Source organism: Plectropomus leopardus, chromosome 8, assembly GCF_008729295.1.
Source record: "Plectropomus leopardus isolate mb chromosome 8, YSFRI_Pleo_2.0, whole genome shotgun sequence".
NCBI lineage: Eukaryota > Metazoa > Chordata > Actinopteri > Perciformes > Serranidae > Plectropomus > Plectropomus leopardus.
The window spans coordinates 24922801-24943476 of NC_056470.1; the positions used below are offsets into that span (position 1 = coordinate 24922801).

The 20676-nt window shown below is 40.4% G+C and overlaps 1 protein-coding gene across 1 annotated transcript in view; it reads right to left on the bottom strand.

The window, feature by feature from the left end:
• Window positions 1–450: 450 nt before the first annotated feature.
• The window catches only part of LOC121946868 (cadherin-4-like), a 288738-nt gene continuing 268512 nt past the window's right edge, over window positions 451–20676 (bottom strand). Inside the window, exons 12-17 of the mRNA XM_042491671.1 lie at window positions 15195–15337; window positions 7640–7879; window positions 5967–6203; window positions 4034–4173; window positions 3776–3940; window positions 451–1642 (exon numbers count right to left, since the gene is read on the bottom strand). Coding sequence (XP_042347605.1) covers window positions 1436–1642; window positions 3776–3940; window positions 4034–4173; window positions 5967–6203; window positions 7640–7879; window positions 15195–15337 — 1132 coding nt within the window. The 3' untranslated portion in view covers window positions 451–1435. The remainder of the gene's footprint in view (window positions 1643–3775; window positions 3941–4033; window positions 4174–5966; window positions 6204–7639; window positions 7880–15194; window positions 15338–20676) is intronic.

Consider the following 20676-nt stretch of genomic DNA (forward strand, 5'->3'; position numbering starts at 1 on the left):
ATTAAAAGTTTGCTAAAAAAACAACAATGGATCAACAAAAGAGGGAAAAAAAATGTAAAAGCGAGAAAGGGATCTCAGAATGGGGCTTGTACAACCCCCCAATCTGTGTGTAATGCTAGAGTTATTTGAAGTCATCTGGTATTTTCTTCTCCCTCATGTTTGTACAGTTTCTTTGAACATTCACCACACAATAACTGATGCCATGGTAATTACCCTTAGGTGAAGGGATAAACATGCAATCTTTAAATGATCTTAAAGGCAGAGTCTCCTTAAATAACCCTCATACGTACTTCATATACAGTAACATTAGAGAGGTAACGCACATGACTTGTCAGTCTTCAAAATTTAGTAACAAGCCTTATCAAGTTTTGTGCAAATACTGAGAGCTCAAAACAAACACAGCTGCTATCGAAGCCACAATAAACAAAGACACGCGATGCATTTCTTCTCTAAGACAGTCCCATAATGTATTTTTGTGATTTTCGTTATCACATTCAAGTTGGCTGTGATCTAGGAGCACAGATATGCCTGACTTGAAACATTAATGATTTGTCCATACCTTACAGACACACTGTAGGCCTATGTACAGTATGTCTACATAAAGCGCCCCTCGTAAGCCAGCCAATGCTGCTCTAAAACCGGCACTGACATCTCCTGCAGCTAACACAGCCCTGCAGGACGATATAAATGACAAGGGAAGGTCTGAGTTAAAGGGTCAGGGGTCATATGGGGGCATGTGAGCCCAGAGAATGGCAACCAATCCTGAGTTAGCGGGAGTCTGCTAAAATACGCACCACTGAAGGCACTTTTTAAACAACAGTGCTTCTGTTCTAAGTAATTCAAGTTCAAGAAAGAATAAACCAGGGCCCTCCGTGCTGGAAGGACTTTCATATCTGTGTTCTTCTTCATTTTTTTTCCTTTTGTTCCCCTCAGACAAAGCAAGCAGCTCAACGTAAAGCTTCTGCAGAGAGGCAGGCGGGGGCTGACAGCGAGGGAAGAGTGAAAACCCTCAGGAATAAGGAACGGCTTGAATCAAAGGGGAGTGGGGACCAAAAACAGCTACATAAACTAAAAGGAAAAACAAAATCTGACTATTAAAAACTACATCTAGCATTAAACCTAAAATGAAAAAAAATGCATTTGAAAATACAAACTATGAGAAGCCTGCAATTCAGAGCTTCCGTTTCAGTCTTAGACAGGCTTAGAGCAGGAGACGGTTGAGAAGAGCACCCGAAACTGACTCACGACACCGGTCCTCTGTGGTGGTGGGTAATTTGATTGGTTGGTTGGTCAGTCCATTGGTCAGTGTGAACATGTCATTGTTAACGTGTGTTCAATAAGGGTGTAATAGCCCCATGTGTTAGAGGGACAGAGCATGGCAGGCCAGCTGACGGGACGAGAGTGTGTGTGTGTGTGTATTTGTGACTGGGCCGATTTAATCATCGTCCCCTCCACCGTACATGTCGGCAAGCTTCTTGAAGCGGGGACCCCAGTCATTGAGGTAGTCATAGTCCTGATCCCCCGTGCTGGAGGAGTTGAGGGAGCTGACGGAGCCGGCGGTAGAGCCGCTGCCCTCATAGTCAAACACCAGCAGGGAGTCATACGGAGGAGCTGTGGGATCGTTGTCTGCCGCTCGCAGACCCTAAACAGGACAAGGAGGAGAGGTGGCGGTCAGCAGGTGAGGCCTCATTTTGGGTCAAGCTCAGAAATGCTGGCTCCTTCATCACCCATGATGCAACTGAAAGCACTTTCCTTACCGGCTGCGCACCATTTCCACACCGGTGTACGCCTGTGGTGCGCCAAATAGGGGCAGTCTACACACCATTTAATAGGTATCGTAGGCAGTCAGGCAGGATCTGCCGCTAAATTTGAGTGGCGAGAGTGGCGTATTTGTCACTACGGCCACATGTCCAATACAAACACAAGCAAATAAAGGAAGACTGACAAACAGCAAACTGTTGAATGCTGTTCCGGCTTAAATAACATCATATTGTGAACATGACTGTCCATGTAAGCAATTATTTGTCAACCAGGAAAGCTTCCACAGCTTTTGTCCTGTAGACTGACACTGTTGTTTGTTTTGTCAGCTGACATTTACTTGGTTGCTGCCGTTGGCTGACAGATTATACTCCATTTAAACAGCTCTCCTGGCCCGCGCCGTTACACGTTAAGTGGCGCACTGGCGCACTGAAATGGAGCGCAGCCACCCTATCTTCTTGGTAAATGCCTATGTCTTTCAATTTCAATTTCCATAGTTTGTAAACCAACAGGTTTTTTTTTTTTATATATTTTAACTACATTACACAGGTTGTAGTTCATCTGACAGATGATTGTACCTGGCAGAATGACCTACTCTACATTCAACTACATTTATACAAGTAGTAGTACAATCTGAAAGATTGTGCCTGACAAAATGATCTACTCTGAATTTACAAAGGTTTAAGTCTATTCTAATAGATATTTGTACCTGACAGTGACGTACTACACATTTATACAGTTATTAGTTGCCTTTATTTATGACTGATGACTGTAAATTGCGTTTATATGGACAAAGTAGTAGACTGACATTAAAAGGGTGACATACTGCCCCCTGCTCGGTTGGACTGGGTGGCTGAAACTTACATAATGCACCTTTAAAAACATATACTGTATGCAGATCGAGAATACATTGCACCATCTATTAAAAACTATTGGAAATCCATAACATCATTGCATTACACACATACTCTGTGACAATGCATAACTGTATTTCGTTGTATCTGCATAATAAACTTGAATATAACAGTAAATCATTTTTGTTTCAAGCTACTTCTGGTGAATTTTGAATAAATAGTTCAAACACTATAAGTGTCATTGGGGCAAGTTTCTGTAGCAAAGCTCAGCAGGACTAAATTATTACAACCTTTATTTAATCAAGTAGTCTTACTGAGGTCAGGATTTCTTTTGCAAGAGTGGCCTGAGCACATCGGAGAAAACAGAACAGAGATGAGACACACAGCCTGTCACACACAAGCACCAGAAGCATTGGCCAGTTCTGAATTTCATTTATCAATTTGTGATCAAACCATATTCATCAATATTTAGTTAAAGTTTCATGAATAAGATGTGAAGAGATTTGCATGTTTTCTGTTGGCGGGCAAACCTACACCTGTTTTACAGAATAACAGATGAGGGCTGTTGACCTAAAGGTGAGGCAGGTGAAGAGAACGGACTTCATCCACTTCACTGAAAAACAGAGAGATGCTGCGGATAGAAACCTTAAAAGCCTCAACCCTCAGGGGTACAGTGCGTGGCAGGAACACCATGTGTTTGCTGTGTTTGTGTTTTACCAGACTGCTGGAGCGAGATCAGGTGAGTACATGTGTGAGCGGGAGAGAGAGAAATATAGAAAGAGAGATGGATAGAGAGAGAGAGTCAAGGCTGGATGGATCAAAGCTGAACAGCTGCCAACACCTCTCGAGTGTGAACGTGTTGTCACGAGTCTGTCAATCAGCATTTTCTCGCATCAGTGTGCCAGCGCCGAACTTGTGTGTGTGCGTGTGTGTGAGTGAATAAAGCTGGCGCCGTGAGAGCAGCTGTAAAGTAAAACAAAACTCTGTGCTGTTCCCATCACTGTACTGGAGTTTACATATTGAACAGCATCCAGAAATGAGTAATCACATTAAATGTCAGATCGATGCAAAGTGGAAGTGAGAGGCCAGCTCACTGTGGGAGAAACAATCTAATGATGGCTGAGCTCTTTGTAGACGTGTCCACTGTGCGAGTGTAAAATTACCTCGTGGATGAAGTCCCCGATGTCTCCAGGGTGGGGCACGACAGGTCTGATTGGGTACTGGGACTCTGGGATGATGGGACGTTCATCCACCCTGCGGACACCTGGCGGCTTGCTGATGATGTGCTCCAAGGAGTCCGGCTGCTGCAGCTGGCTCAGGTCGTAGTCCTACACACCCGCGCAGGCGTACAGATGGTTATTGGCACTGAAGGTCAACATAAGACACGTGTGATTGTATTTGTTTGTCTCTTAGGGTCTCACCTGGTCTTCTTCTCCTCCTCCCTCCTCATCGTATTTGAGGATGTTGTCTCTGACATCGTCTTCAGGGTCAATAAGCAACTGCTTGGTGTGCCTCTCCTTCTCTCTCCGCTTGATCCACACCACAAACAGCAGCACCATGCCTGCAGAGACACACACACAAACATGATAAACCTTAAGGGAGCTGGTTTCCAACCTGGGGTTCCTGACCCCACCATGGGTCGCCAAAGCTTTACAGGAGGTTGTGAGGCCTGCTTGATTCTAAGGGGTGTTAGATATCTTTTTAAAATCATTTACAGTAAGCCTTTCTCTCAGTATTTCATTGATTTCTGTGCAGAAAACTAAATATGGTTGTTATTTTTAAAGCTTAGATAATTTTCTTAATTAACTTTAAATAAATCTTACAAGATAAGGGCTCGGCGAAAACCTGAACACAAGCTGAATGCACAGAGCCTTCAATCTGCTAAAACTCCCCCCGGCATTATAAAAGGTTGCAGATAAAACAGCTAAAGAGTTAAAAGCCATGGCCAAGTGCAGGGAGGGAGAAACACTTAATTTGTCAAAAAAGAAACATTATTATTATTATGCACTGAATATAATATGAAATATCCATAAAATATATCACTTAGTCAGGGGTTGTCAGACTAGTCAATAATAAAAAATTAAAAGGTTGGAAAACACTGATCAATTAGTAAATTAACAGAAAAATAATCCCCAACAAGTTAAAAAAAATGTTTAATGCAAAACTAGCTGAAAAATGCTGTTTTCGGTAATGGAAATCCTGCTTTTCTCTGTTTTATATCATAATAAATAATATAGTTTTGGACCAAACAATGAATCGAGAAAATAATTGGCAGATTAATCTATTACGAAAATAATTATTAGTTGCAGCCCTATTTAGGGTACACTGCAATAATCAGCATCAAAAAACAAAACTAGGATTAATCGTCTGGGAACCATAATTGTTTGTATAAAACTCTGTGCCACTACACCAAGTACTGTAGATGATGAGATATTTTCCAGGATAGGTGAAAACTTTGGCTTGCTTTTGGACCACCAACATCAGAGTCTGAATTGTGATCTCTGTTCACAGTTCCTTTCCTATCAACAGTCAAGTTGTTTTCTTTAAACCTTGACCGCGATGTTTCTATAACTAAACTAATTACCTTTTACTCCTGAACCTTACCCGACTTTAACAATAGCTGTCAAAAGAAGATCAAAAGACAGTCATATGTAACTAATTTCCAGGCTACTCATTCTACTGTCTGTCTTTTCTTTTAAGCATCTTTTTATTTACCAGTATTATTTACATTACTTTTGTTGTCTTCAATATATCTTCCCTGCATGCTGTTAGACTTACATGAGAGAGAAATTTCAAAACCTTTAATGAGTGTGCCTAAATAGGTATAAAAACAAAAGAACAAATTGGGTCACTTTCAAAACTTGTGTTGGTGGTAACTGTAATAAAAAGAATAGATCATTGAGGCACAATATAACATCCAACATTTTAAAGCATGCTGGATAAACCCTACAGTGGCAGGTGAATTTGTCTATAAGACTTGTATATGTGCGTATGAAACCCAGAGAAACAAAGTAAGCCAGCAGCATGAATCACTGGGATGACAGATAGCAGCAGATGTTTACCCTACCAGGAAAAGAAGACAGAAATCTCCTTGTCAAGAGATGCTGGAGACAATTCAAGCAGTCGAGGCATTAATCCATTATACAACTAACAATTGTTCATGTTGTTGTATTGCAGCTTGGTGAATGTTTAATGACTGCACCCTGAACTGCACTATTTTGGCAGAAAGGCAAATCAAAACCAATGACAGGCAGCTTTAACTTTCTGCATTGTGTATGTGTGTATGTGTGTATGACACGCCTGAGAGTAGTGAGGTGTCAGTGGGTGAATGCGATATGAACAGCCAATACTCACTGAGCAGTATGATGATGCAGATGAGGATGGAGATGATGGCTCCAGTTCCAAGGCCAGCGGCCGCCACGGCCCCGAGGGTGGTGCAGTCTCCATGTTCATCACAGGGACACACCTTCACTTTGATGACTGACCTGTTGGACAACGGAGGGTTCCCCGAGTCCGACACAATTATAGGGACCTCATATACCCCTGGCTCTAAATATACCTGGTACCGCAGTCCTAGACGGGCGTAGTCACCTGTGTCCCATGAAACGGAAAGAGACAAGTTAACAGATGCAACTAATCATCACATGAATTAATTAACATTTTCATAATATCTAGGCCTGACCAAAATTTTAAAAATTGCTTCCACATAGTGTCAGGCAATAGAAATCAATATTAATATCATGATATACATTAGAATGTTTTTTCACTATCATTATATAAAACAATGTGGCACGCATATATAGAATCACCCTTTGAGTAGTAAAATTGTTGTTTAAGCATCCTACTGCTATTATAATTCAGAAACTTTTACTCATGAACAAATACCTGGTTTTGAAATGACAGTGTGCTTAGAGCTGGACAACAGCACCTATGATTATTGTTATTATTATTATTTTTGGTCAGAATCATCAAAGTATGACTTTTTATGACATTTCTTTATACTTTTTAAAATAATTTTCTTATAAAATATATAAATATATCTAAAATATCACTTTAATGCAATTTTTAGTAGTACTTTTTAATGATACACTATACTATGGCATTTTTATGTGATTTTAAAGGCATACTATACTATGCTTTTTGATGACAATTTCAAATACTTTTAATGTCATGCTGTTCTACGAGATATTTTAAAACTGAATTTTCATTGGAAATTCTATATACATTCTATAATATGACCATTTTTATTATTTTTTAAGGCATACTATACCATGACATTTTTTGACTAAAAAACAAAATTGTTGCATTTTTTCACAATTTCACGGTTATTTATTATTTTCATTCATATGATTAATTTCATCATGTCTCATTTGTCTATTTATAATTGACCACTTGGGGTCTCTATATCCCAGAGTCCAATGTTTTTTTTTTTAAATTGCTTGATGCATGTATTTTTAAAAAGCCACCTGCAATGGTGCAATTGTACACATAAAAATACACAAATAAAAAAGTATTGTCAGCCAACAGTATGTTTTGCTACATATGTATACGGTAGCAATGCAATCTTGGAAGCTGTCAGCTATTATTAAGCCTTTAGGGGTGGGGGTCAAGATTTAGGGCTGAACCAGTGTAGCCAGCAGATTTCCAAATCAAGGCTTTCCCTTTTGTGCGCCAGTCATTTCAGCTAATCTCTAGAAACAGATATCCGCATATGGATACATCAACTTAAAATAAAAAGCCAATATAAAGCCAAAACATCATCAGACGATAGCCAGTGGGTTCCGAAATTGTGTTTCTGACACTGTTTCCACACTGAAACTGTACCTGCTGGTCAAACATGAATGGTCGATATTGCTAAAATTACTAATGCACTACAAACGGAAACCAGAACACTTTCAGAACCAAAACCTTGCCCTGTTGCCTACAGATATTGCATACATATACATACTCTTAGTGGCACTGTAAAACTATTCCATTAATTTTCATGAAATCTCTAGTGCTGTTGATTTACGCTGACATCTCCTCACCACTGATTCGAGAAATTGTCCAGTTGCGTCTGATGCTGTTGGGAAAGTTGGGCAGCTCGAAGACAAAGGGCCCAGCGTTGGGGTCCGTGTCGGCATCAGCGGCAGTGATGTTGACACCGTGGACGTTCTTGTTCACTCGCTCACAGATCTGAGACTCCCTGGGTATGAGTGCTGGGGGGTTGTCATTAATATCTATCAGATAGATCTGCAGTGTGCCGGTGCCACTGGCTGTGGGAGAGCCTGGGAGCAGAGAGAGGGAAGAAAAATTGTATCATGACGGGAGGAAAAGATGACAAGAGAAGATGTGTGCAGTAATAGGGACGATTGAGAGGGAAGAGGGACAGGAGTTGAAGGCCAACAGAGGGGAGGCAAGAAATAAAAGCGAACAAAAATGAAGGCGAAGAGGTGAAAGAAACTCTGTCTTTTCACAATGGTGATGTTTGAGGTAGAGATGTTGTAGAACTGGATAAGAAATTCTGCCCTTGACAGAAATACTTTTGACAGTTGTGCTTTCCTACCCTCCCTTTTCAGCCTCAGAGCCAAATCAGAACCATCAGAGTCGATCCAGATGCAGGCACAGCACATCCAATCGCCTAGAGACGGTTTAGGTACAATAATGATGACTATAACACAATCAAACAAGTCCTTGTCTATGTGTATTTACACAAAACTAGGAGAGCCATCTATGATTTTGTAGATAAAGGCACGGCTGCTTGCAATATTAACAATGTATTTCTGAGAGTTGAACACTTGTATTCTCGTTGTGGTGCATGCAGTCCTCATTTTTCACATATATAATCATCTAAATACATTTAAAAATGCACATTCTGTATGCCTATGTGCTCATGTATTAAGAGGATATATCCACTAAATGCTTGCAAACATACACACAAAATACACACAAAATTACTCCCTGATCACACACAATCAATTGCTCATAAAATTATTTACTCAACGTGAAAGCAGTTATGAATTTTTTAAACTGCACACTATAGCAGTATATATACAGACTATATTTTTTGTCTGCTCTGAAAGGTATGCTTTGTATCATAAGAATATGGTTCGTATGTGTAAATGAACTGTAGTAAATTTCCCTCCATTTTGCCAGTGTCCAGATCTCCCTGCTCATTTAAAACATGGATTTTCCTTGAGTGAGTTGGCACCATTGGTCAGTGTGACTGAGATGTGACGCAGCTGTTTTCCTATTGGCCATTGTCCTTTCAAAGTAAATAGGTGTGGACATGCTGACAGACACTGTATTACTGTCACATTATTCCCCATTCTCTGTAAGCAGCATAGCATGACAACATGGTGAAAAAATAGCAAGACAGACAGCTAACAAAGCCATCCGCGGTCGTTCTGTCAGTTTTGGATGGAAAGAGTGAGAGGATCACCTCATCAGTTTGTTAGAGGAACAGCCATTTCTGTAACAGACGAGCCTACATTTATTTAAATGTTATTTAGTGATTCATGTCGCAGTGTCTGAATGGGTGGCGTTGGCGTTATGAGGATAAGAAGAAAATAAGACACTGATTGGAACTGAAGTGAATATTATGTGTTACAGTGCTGGACTGGGTGCTGTCACAAAGACAGAATTCTCCGTTTGTTACACAGCTGTGAGACGTATCAGCGGAGCTTGGATTTGATAGCAGCTGGAGGCAGCACGGCCTCTGTCGGTCACACGAGGACATTGATCCCCGGGTCCGACCGGAGATGCAGAGTGAGGATGTGTCAATGATCAGCAGATACAGCTCCAGAGAAAGCAGCTCCCCTCCCCTGTGTGGCTCTGTCTAACGTTTAGTGTACTGTTCTGCATTTTAACATATATTTCAGGGTTGCCAACACCAATGTAAGGCAGTGAACAACTTTTGATTGTAGAATAGAGCCGATTATTTGACAACCGAGCGGTGTTTCATTAATGTGGCTCAAGCAGCTGATCGCCTGACAGCGCAGCGCGGTTAGAGAGAGACAGCCAAATGGAGCAGAGAACTGAAGTGTCTGAATGAACCAACAGCCATATATTCAGCAGTGGAAAGTGATTTCTTTAGACTTTTTTCAGACTACTTTGATTTAGTTTCAGGTTTAGTCAGACTTTGGATGGAATTATTTAGAAACACCAGAGAGCATTACTCCTTGTCTCAGGTTGTACACAGTCCAGCCATATACTAGGTTTTTACCAGTCTTGTTTTCAGTCATGCAGTGTGCATTACGCAACCCACCTGCAGGAGCGTTTAGTAGTCAGGTGTAGCACAGTGCGTTCTCGTAGTTCTAGATTTCTATCTCTTAAGCAAAAGTTAATGCCACAGCCCCTTTTTGGTTTTCTTGTCATATGGCACCAGTTTCAAAGAAAATTCGCATCTTTCTACTGCATAGACAGCCCGTTTTTTGAAAACACTGGCAGTGTAAGGCTTCTTTAAACCTTTAGTAATTATGGTGGTTTTTAAGTAATAGTTTATTTTTTAACTAAATGTGATCAAACTCTCCTATAAGAGTAGCTGGCTTTACTCACTTTAGGAATCTGTTGAACACATTGTTACTATAGCACAGGATTGGCTCATTATATCAGCATACAATTTTAGCAACAGTCTTATTGTTCTTACAGAGGTGGCTAATTAGGCAGCGATTTAAGTTGTGAGATTCGCTTTGATTAACTCCTATAGGCCTTACCCTGATGGTGCAGCACAGTTGATGTAAGTCTGTGGAAATTATTTAGGCAATTGGAGAAATGTGGTCTGATGCTACTGCAGGCAGCCATTGCAGGTGCTGCTTCACTACAATATTGTCAGCTTTGGACTGTAATAACATGCACTGATGCACACAGACACACACCTCATCTGCAGACACAATCCTGAAGCCCTTTGCATTGATTGAACAGAGCAACAGACCATCAGCAACAGCGTTTATAGAGAATTGGGAGTAAAGAATAGACACTTTAAAGAATCAGAGAGTGAGTTAGTAGAGTGGGGAGAAGAACATATGAATGTGTATGTGTGGTATGAAAATGCGGCCCAGAGAAATCTGACGGAAAAAAAGAGCGCTTAGCAGTATAAGGCTCAGAGCTGTTTATTGAGTGTGTGTCAGGGGGTGACGACCCTTAGCTGCCTCCAATTACGAGTCATTTCCCCGCCATGCCCCACTGGCAGAGCCATTGGATGGAATCAAGCGACCCCAGGGCCCATCTCCGGGATGAGATAAGGGCGATGTAATTTACAAAGATTTATGCAAAGCTGACAGATCTGCCAATTAAACATGGCAACAGAGCAAGACATTTGCCACAAGAGTGAGACACAGTTAAAGATGGGCTGTAAGTGAGTCCATCTGCAGTTTGAGCTCAGTCTGATTGGTAATCAGGACAGGGGTAGTTACTTTTAAAATGTAATACATTGCATATTACTAGTTACATTAGTTTGAAGGTAACGCGTTACTGAATAGTTTACTGCCTGAGTAGAATATGCATGACTGATAATACTACTTTTACATTTCTTTCACTGGAAAACAACAACAGATGCACAAGTAAGCATTATAACAAAAGAAGAGGGTAATGTCTTTTCCTTTCAGGTCATCATAGCACAGAAGCCCAAGTTTATTGCAGTTTGTTATAAATACAGTGGTGGGGATATTGGCCTATTGAGGGCTGTTCTATGAGCGCTGATCTGGTCCATTCATGCATTCACATGCAGTGGTTGCCACTTATAATTAAAGTCAATTCATGCATTCATGCAGTGGATACTACTTTGCATTAAAGTCTCCTGATTTATAAGAAAGGGATATTTTTATTTGTAGATCTATGGTATGCAAAACAAATGACAAAGGCTGAGGTGCACAACAAGTGGATTGGTGTGAGTCGGTTGCTATGGTGGGTGCAAATGAAATGCCGGAGCTGGACGACCCGCCTGCGGGTTCCCGGTCTGTTAAAATCAGTGACAGGAAGAGAACTGTGTTAAGACCAGAGCAGCATGTCAACGTTGTTCCTAAGTTAACATCCAACATGTTAACGCACATACGATGGCATCACCCAGACGTGCCAAACACCAGCACCCTTCTACAATATTACCCTAAAATGACCTGACGATACACAAAAAAGTCAATTTTTGGTATATTTATACTGGTGGGACACTGGCAAAAGTAGCATCACGTGGATAAATGTCAAAATGAAAAAAAGTTTTGGGTGGCAATGGAATAACGACATATTAAATGTAATACTATTACCTAGTATCCTATTAGTAATCCTATCAGTATTATTACTTTATTACTGCTTAAAGTTATATATTACTGTAGCATGCTATTTTTGTACTGCATTACTTTTGTGTTACACCCAACACTGCTTGTAATACTACAATTTACATAGTAGATCACTGCATTATTCTCACAAATTACTTTAAAGTTCTAATATAGTAGTCTATATAATGACTACATCATACATTTTTAAAAAATCACTCTTTTGGGAAGCCATATTAACCATGTTATGTAATAATGTCACCTTTTAAAATATTAAACAGCAGCTTCTTAAAGCTTTAAATACATTAACCAACTATTTGGATTTGATTGTCACTATTTCAACACTTTCCAACAAGTTAATCATAAGTAGCTTCTTGCACACATTTTATATGCACATACGTACTTACTGTAGAGTATTAAATGCAAATTGTACATACTGAACCAAAAAAACGTGTGTTTTATAAACACACACAAACACACACACACACGCACGCACGCACGCACACACGCACACACACACTCGCGCGCGCACACGCGCACACACACACACACACACACACACACAAGCACACGGAGGCTCTCCCATTCTGCAGCTTTGTTAATCCCAGCCATGTATGGGGGACATGTGGAAGCAGCTTGCCACAGCTGATAGGAGAATTATGTGGGTTTTAACCAGCTAAATAAATAATTATGTTTGTGTAAATTCCTCAGAAGGATTTGTATTAACTCCTTTTTTTGATGGTGGCTCAGAGATTTGAGGCATGGTGAAAAGACTTGTAGCAAGCCTACCATATGTTTTTTGAAGAGCACATAAACACACAAACAATACCAAAGGTGTTCAAAAAGGATGACTGCGTGTCAGAAGGGTCTGAGGCAGTCAGATTGCGTTCGGGAGGCGACATTAAAATACGGTAGCAATACAAATGTAGCTCTTACCATGCTGTCACCAGCTCTCCATGTCTCGTCCTACTATCCTTACTGTCTTACAGTGCTTCTTAACATAATCCCTCTCACGTTATGATGGCTGGCACTCCAGAAACACCCACGTAGGCAGACTGATGTGCACACACACAAATATGCACACATACACCCAACTTTAACTATTGGCCTGTCATCTTTTGGACTTTAACATGCCTCTTTAAGTGGTTCACCTAACAGATATCAGGTGGAGGAAAAACTTCACAAGGGCCCAAAGGGTTCTTGGAGGAAAAAGGTAACGTTTTGAAATGATTAAGAAGTCCAGGAAATCGCAGGGGAATAAAAGAGGGGAGTAAATGAGATGTTTGTGAAGCGAGTCAACCTCTAATCTCACTGCCTCTTCCTTCCATCAACACAGCAGGTTACAGAGTCTGACACTGTCAATCTTCGACAACATTTTTTTTTAAAAAAGTCTACCAAAACACACACATATGCTGACATAAATGAGTTTTAAATCATCAGTGCATTCTTCACACATGCTTACACCTATAAATAAACCAATGTTTCAAAGCCAGCTCAACTTAAGGTAAACACACCAGTGTACTGCACGTCACTGATAAGGCAATTTGGAGAGGGGAGGAAAAAAGCATTTCCTTTTACTTGAGAAAAAGCACTTACTTCCACTTGAGAAAAAGGGAACTTATTTGTTTGTTGTGATTGAGTTTGTGCTCAGTTAAACTTGAGTTTCAACTCTGAGGCAGAACAAACATATATGCTTCAGTGTGAGAGAGGGAAGGAGAAAGCAGTCATGGACAGAAGATAAGAAGTAGAGGAGAGGATCAAGAGTGTGACCAGGTTGTGTGAGTCCAGGATTTTCTCTCACTCTAACCCAGCTGCACTGCACTTGAATGCTGCAGAGCCTCCATGTCCTTCTATCCCTCTAAATCCACACAAATGTCTTCATTTTCATCAAACAGTAAGTAACAATTTTGACATTTTTCACTCTTACGTATATTTACTGTCAAGCTTTCAACTCCAACTCTACTTGACTTGAAAACAACAGTGAGTACCCTACTCAAGGACACTTGGACTGTGTTTGAGAGCTTGCAATTACTTATTTACTCATCCCACGTCTGCAGCTGGTTTTCAACAGGTGACCTTCCAGTCATAAACCATGAGTACTAGAGAAATGCACAATGTAGTCAATCGAAGTTTCAAAGTGCTGTCTGTGATGTGTCTTTCCCTTTTTAGGCGCATATTAAACTTTCCTTTTAAGCAATGGCCTTTACTAATCAGAATTGTTTTGAAGTCTACAAAGTAGTGCTGAAAAGTATGGCCTATCAATAATATCTCCATTTTTTGGCTTTATTACGATCCGCAATATATATCTCAATATTGATATCTGATATTCCTCCAAACTATTGTAGACAACTAAAATACAAAACTATTAAACAAACTTCTTTTACTACATAAAGTAGTAGCTACTCTTATAAAATTAAGTTAAATAAAGTTCTATTATAACAAAGTTAAATGAAGTACAGTTATGATTAAGTTAAATTAAGTATGGTAAGAATACATGTAAATATATTGCTTATATAGTTAGATTATTTTACCTTAAGTAAGATGTTTAAATGATAACAGTTAGTGGAAAGTTAAACTGCTACAGTGGCATTATTACATGTAAGGATCTATTCACCATGAACAAGAAACAAACTTAAGCTTTTCAGTATAAATATTAATATTTGTAAGTCACACTGGTGCCCCATAGTAATAAAAAACAGCTAAACAGTCACGGTGTGGAACCCCACAGATACAAAAACACACATCTCATCTGCTCACACTACTGTCCTGGAAAAAGTCGCCTGAATGGCAAGGAAGTGTGTGTGACGTATATGTAGGGGTTTTGTGTGTGTGTCTCTGAGAGGGAGAGAGCCATACGAGAGAGTGATAGAACCGAAGCGCAACAGCAAGTCTCATGCTGCTGGCTTAAGACAATTATACAATGACAATTATACTATAAGTTCACAATAAAGTCATTTCAGACATCCTACGTGGAACAAGCCAAAATACATTGAGAAACTTATTTTCGTGTGATCCAATTCAATATTTTCTGTATTTTAAAAACTACCGCAAAGAAATCTACTAAATGAGCAAAACTGCATCATCTCTTGGTGTTCAAGATCGGCCAAAATTCTGATACAATTGTACTGATGAGTGTGAAACTGATCAGTTGTAAGTGTATTCAGAAAGTGTGAGAGAACTGGAAACAGTAAATGATCAAATGTGTCAATTGTGTAATGTGCTGTTTTTTTGTTTTTTTTTTAGAAAATCCAAATTAGCACATCACTGCATGTTATTATAACAGTAATTAAATTTACAACACTCAGTGATAAAAATGTACACAAAAAGAGGCTCTTACCATTGTCTGTTGCCAGGAATGTGGCTTCATATATATTGTTTTTGACATAGACGGACTCCCGGTCGAGCATCGCCGTTGTTATGATCTGACCATTGGTTCTGTTGATGGACAACCAGTCCGCTGGGTCGTTCAGCTTTGAATACCTAAAGACACACAAGGAGAGATCGATGGAGAAGTTAGCGCTAGCTTTCTGTGTTTACAAGCAATTGAAAATTTTCTCTTGCGTCTGTACATACAGAGATTGCCTGCACACACACACACACACACACACACACAAAATCACAACAGCCTGACCTTCACACACTTTAATTCTTCATTGACTTCTCCTCCAGAGCCTGCAGCCTACAGTCAATTTCACCTCATTTTTCACTCCTGTGTACTAGACATTGAAGTCAATTACCTCCCTTAGTTAAGCACTGCTGCAGCCGCCTGTGTGTGTGTGTGTGCTGCCTGTACATATTCTAGGAAGTGTTTGCTTAAACTGGGGGAGGGATAAACTGCCTGGCAGCGTTATATACAACATGCATGTTTTAGTGCTTGCATGCTTGCAAATGTCACAGTGTGTATGGGGAGTCTGTGCAAAAGGTGGAGACAGGATGACGGGATTGTGGTGCTGATCGTCAAACAGAAAAGCGGATGTGGTAGCAGGTGGCGACATCCCCTGGGATAAAGGGTAAGCAAGGAACAGGGGATCATCTCCAGGATTGAATCTCAATCTCACTCTGATCTTGCTGTTCTTGTTTCTCGGGCATTTGTCGCTTTCAGCTCGTTCCACACTTTCAATTCTATCAGATCTCTCTCAGCCCGTGCCGCCTCAACCTCATCTTGCTGTGCTTTTGTATTCATACATTTTCTTATCCCTGTCTGTATCTTCTCATCCTCGTCTCATTCCCTTTGTGATGCAGGGTTCATCAACTGCTACCTCTGTCTTTGCTGAAATCTCACTTTTGTGTGTGAAACATCGACTTTGGACATGTGACACCTTGGCCTTACACAACAACGTTTATACATCAATCCAATTTCATTTGCTGAATGTCAGTTTGGGCAATAAGGCCATGCTATGGGACAAATACTCCCAGCTTTAAAATCCATCCAAATTGAAATGGACTTGACCTTAACCTAGCTTTTATATTTATTGAATTGTAGAGTACTTACTGCTAGTGTAAAGCCCACTTGTTTATTCGTGTTCGATTAAATACTGCATTTATATTTCTACTTACATGGAGGAGAGTGAAAGCCTGGAGGGATGGGTGGCAGTGAAGAGAGAGGGGGGGTGGACAGAGAGTATAATCTCTCTCCTACAGTTAGGGAGGTGGGATTTTCCCAGCAGGCAATAGGCATGATCCCAGGCGCAGCACAGCACGGGAAAGGGGATCACAGAGATGACATTCCCACACTCTAGACAGTTTCACACGGGCTAGCCAAGCCCACCGCCACTAACTGGTGGACTGTGAAATCACCACCAGGACTACAGTGAGTCCATCACAGTGGGAGGGTGGGATAAAAGGGTGAGGAATATGATCAGGAGTGGGTGGGTGTGGAAAGAGAGACACGGAGAGAGGTGATATTGGGAAGAAGCAGCATGGCTGTATGATCTGGTTTTAATATCCTCATTAGGACTGACTTGATACCTACTGCTATTCTGTGTCCAACTGCATCTCTATTGGCTTTGCCATGCCAAACCAACTCTCTCCGTCTGGGCTGAGAGAAAAAATGTTCTTTTTGTCTTTTCCAGTGGAGGGCAGACAAACTGGTGCATTGTTTTACTGAACAGATGGAAATTTAGGGGTCAGTTCATCAAATATGAGGAACATTGTTCTTGGATGAACACGCTATAGAGCAAAATCAAGAAAAAATTGGTATTTGTGCGGTTTGGCATCTTTGCAGATTCAGAGTGGTATGTCATTGTAATAAATACCAATTGCACCTGCAGGGTTGCAAATTGTTTATACTGTCCTGACATCTGTTTCATTGCTAAGAGGAAAGCAACGACAGTCCGACAGCGGAGTGTGCATCCCTGCAAATGTTATCCATGAAAAATGGGACGACATGGACTGTAGCCTTATCTGTGTCATCCCTGTCTCACTGAGTCTCCTGACAGCTTTATGCCTTTGTTGACAAGCTGAAGAATTTGTAACTGTTGAATGATACACCAAAATCCAACGAACCATGTCGGCTGACAGGGTTTTTTAATATTACAGGATTTCACACAAATATGACTCTGCTTATTTGTTTGTTGTTACATTATAGATGAACCTAAGAAAATACGACAGCAAAGAGCGACGGAAAGTCTTTGTTTTGCTGAAAAACTGCTGTTGTTTTCAGCCCACATACATAGTTTGCTCTGTGTTTTAATGTGACTTTTGACTTCCATTAAAACTACAAATCTCTATGAGACAGGGATAATAAAGTTAGAGACTATGTTACAATCTTTCGTAAAAAACATAAATGTAAAAACAGGGATGTACACTCCGCTGTCGGATTGTTGTTGTTCTCACATTAGCCATGATACAGATCATTACAGCATATGTCAGGACAGTATAAACAGTTTGCAACCTGCATTAGTTTGCTTAATTACAAAGTATAAACATTGCTGATGGTGTCAGCAACTCTTTCATTAACATCCGCTTCAGTCTCTTCACCTCTGCCATGATGTCTGTACTGAGCATGCCAAGCTAATTTTACCATCCACCTTTTTTTTAATCAAAATCATTGTAGACGTTTACAGCATTTTGTTTACAACTATTGTCTATGATTACAAACACACCAGGGGGACTAAAGGTTGTAAAAAGACAAAAAACAGAAAACAAAAACAAGCTACTTATCTAGCTGGTGGTGTGTGCTGTAGTTCTGTAAATTGTTATACTCTTCTCCCGGGGGATCCTACCCGCTAACCAAAGTTACATTGTGCGGGAACAGATGTTGGGGCGCAGAATGGGAAGGAAAGAGGCGGCATTCTCCTTGTCAAAGTCAGTATACCACTTATAAGATGTTAAAGCTGTTATTTTAAGGTAAATGAAGTTGCATAATGTTGCTTTAAATGAGCAATTTGACATTTTGGAGAAGACACTTACTTTCCAACAGTTAGGTGAGAAGAGTGATCCCTCTCTCTTTTAAGTATAGAACTTGAGCCAGCAGATGTTTCGTTTAGCATTAAGATGAGTGGCAGGGGCTAAAAAATCTGAACTACCAGCACATCTAAAGGTCACTAATTCACACGGCATACTGTATTGTATATGTTTCATCCACGATGTACAAAAGCTGGAGTCTGCTAATTGCTTGGCAACTTCACAGTGAAAAGTCACTGGTCTCAGCAAAGAAATAGCCTGGCTCAGTCATAACTCCCCGTAAAGCCTCCACTTGCTCTTCTTTTACTTAGGTTTGTGTACGGATACAAAACCGAAAAAAACCCTGACGTATAACCTGCTAATTAGCTTTAGAGGCATTGATACTGTTGATGTATTTTTGTACCTCTTGACAGAGCCAAATTAGGTGTTACCCTCTGATTCTGTTTTTTTTATGTTGTGTTAAGCTAACTGCTGGCTTCAGCTTCATATTTAACATACACACATTGGAGTGGTGTCAATCTTGTCATCAAACATTTGGCAAAGAGGTGCACATTATGTATTACCCAAATGCTGAAATATTTCTTTAAATATAAGCAAAAACAGGATGAATTTCATTTAGGTCCACTGTTACATGATGGAAGCAAAAAAATCTTAGATGGAGATGTCAAAAGTTCGGCAAATAAAGCAAAAAAAAAATACTTGCAAGACAAAAACACTACAAGATAAGTGATAAAATATATTTTTTTATGATTTGGATTAACTGACCCATCAAAATCAGAAAGAGAAAAATGCATACAAAGGTGTAGAAAATGCGTGTGACAGAGTGAGAGTAAGAGAGTTTTTCTCCCATAATGGGCTATAAAATACCACCAGTTCCCGCTTATACTGCCTGATAGCACAAGTGGCTGTATGCTCTTTGATGATAAAAGCCATAACACAAAGGTTTGTTCACAAAGCAGAGTGCTCTGTCCACCACCACACTTTAATTAAGTCTCCTAAACAGCCCTCAGTGCAGATGTAATAAACCTTACATGAAGCAAACGAAGTCCTGAACGAACAGTCCTTGCAGCAAAGCTAATTTCCAACACACTGAATACCCACTGCTTTATTAGTTGAGTAGTTAAGGTAAACTTCAGAAAAGTTAAGGCCAGCATGTGGTCGGCTTTAAACAGTCATTTTCTCTTCACTTTTTCTGATAGCGCTCAGTAAACGATGGGGCTACTCTGGCCATTAGAGCGATGACTGTAAAAACACCCACAGTGTTTTTGTTTACAAGTCCCAACTGTCAACAACGTTACTGTGGGCAATTGGCAGTCCCCGTCGCTAACTTTTTAATGAAGAGCAGTGCCAATTCTTGTCTTCTTGGAAAGGTAAACAGTTCTTGTTTACTCTAGTGCTATTTTGGAGTAAAAAAATATCAGTTATATTTTGTGTGAAGGTTTTGCTATTCCTTTCTGTGCCTGATTTCCGATTCTTTCCCGAGCTCTCCTCTACCTGAAGGGTTTTCCCATTTGGGAGTTGGTCGGTGTATGAGTATAGCTGGATGTATGATTAGGCCTGGCAGGTTAGTGATCTTAGCAAGCAGTGGGGAGAGGTATGACATTTATTTTTCAAACCCCCGACCCTGAGGATGAAAAATGCATGTCTCAAACTTAGCCAAGGAGGTTTGGGTAATCATTTATGCCAGTGTCTCCAGTCCTGTGTCTCGACCTTACTGGTATGGTGTCTGACAGGTGATGCATGATGCCTCACTCTCCTGCCTCCTCCCCCTGCACCCGCCCCTGTCCACATCGCCTCCTGCTCAATCCCAACAGGACACTGTCAGAATGTCCCTCCTTTGATAAGCACCTCTCAAGTTCAAACCTTGACCCGGAGTCAGCTCACCATCCTCGGTTCCTCCATAATCCCTTTGGTCTTTTTTCACCTTACTTTAACTCTTTTATGGCTCCCCCTAAATCTTCCCTGTCTCTCTTCTCTTTATGCATCTCCAGCATCCATTTACAAAGACATACAGCCCTTTTTCATATGCAAAGACATCCACCATAAATTATATGTAATGCAAACTATGGTTTCATATCTGGATGTCTCCCCAATGCAAACAGACATGTCAGCCAAATACTTGATTGATGGGGCTTTGAGGTACGCACTCTGAGATCAGTCCTGTGTGATAAAAGTTTGAAAATGAAAGCGTAATAGGGTGATGCAAACACTGTAAAGGCTTTTAGCTGATTGGCAAGAATGAGCCCGTGAATTTCTCTGTCTTCAGAATAATGAGAATTCAAGAGATGGAGGGAACAGCTGTGATTAGTGTCTTTGCATAACAGTCTAGAGGAGATACCTTTATTGGACTTCTGTAAAGCAGGGGGATTGATAGTGATCCTATCCAGATGGATCTGAATGAATGAGGTGGTGGA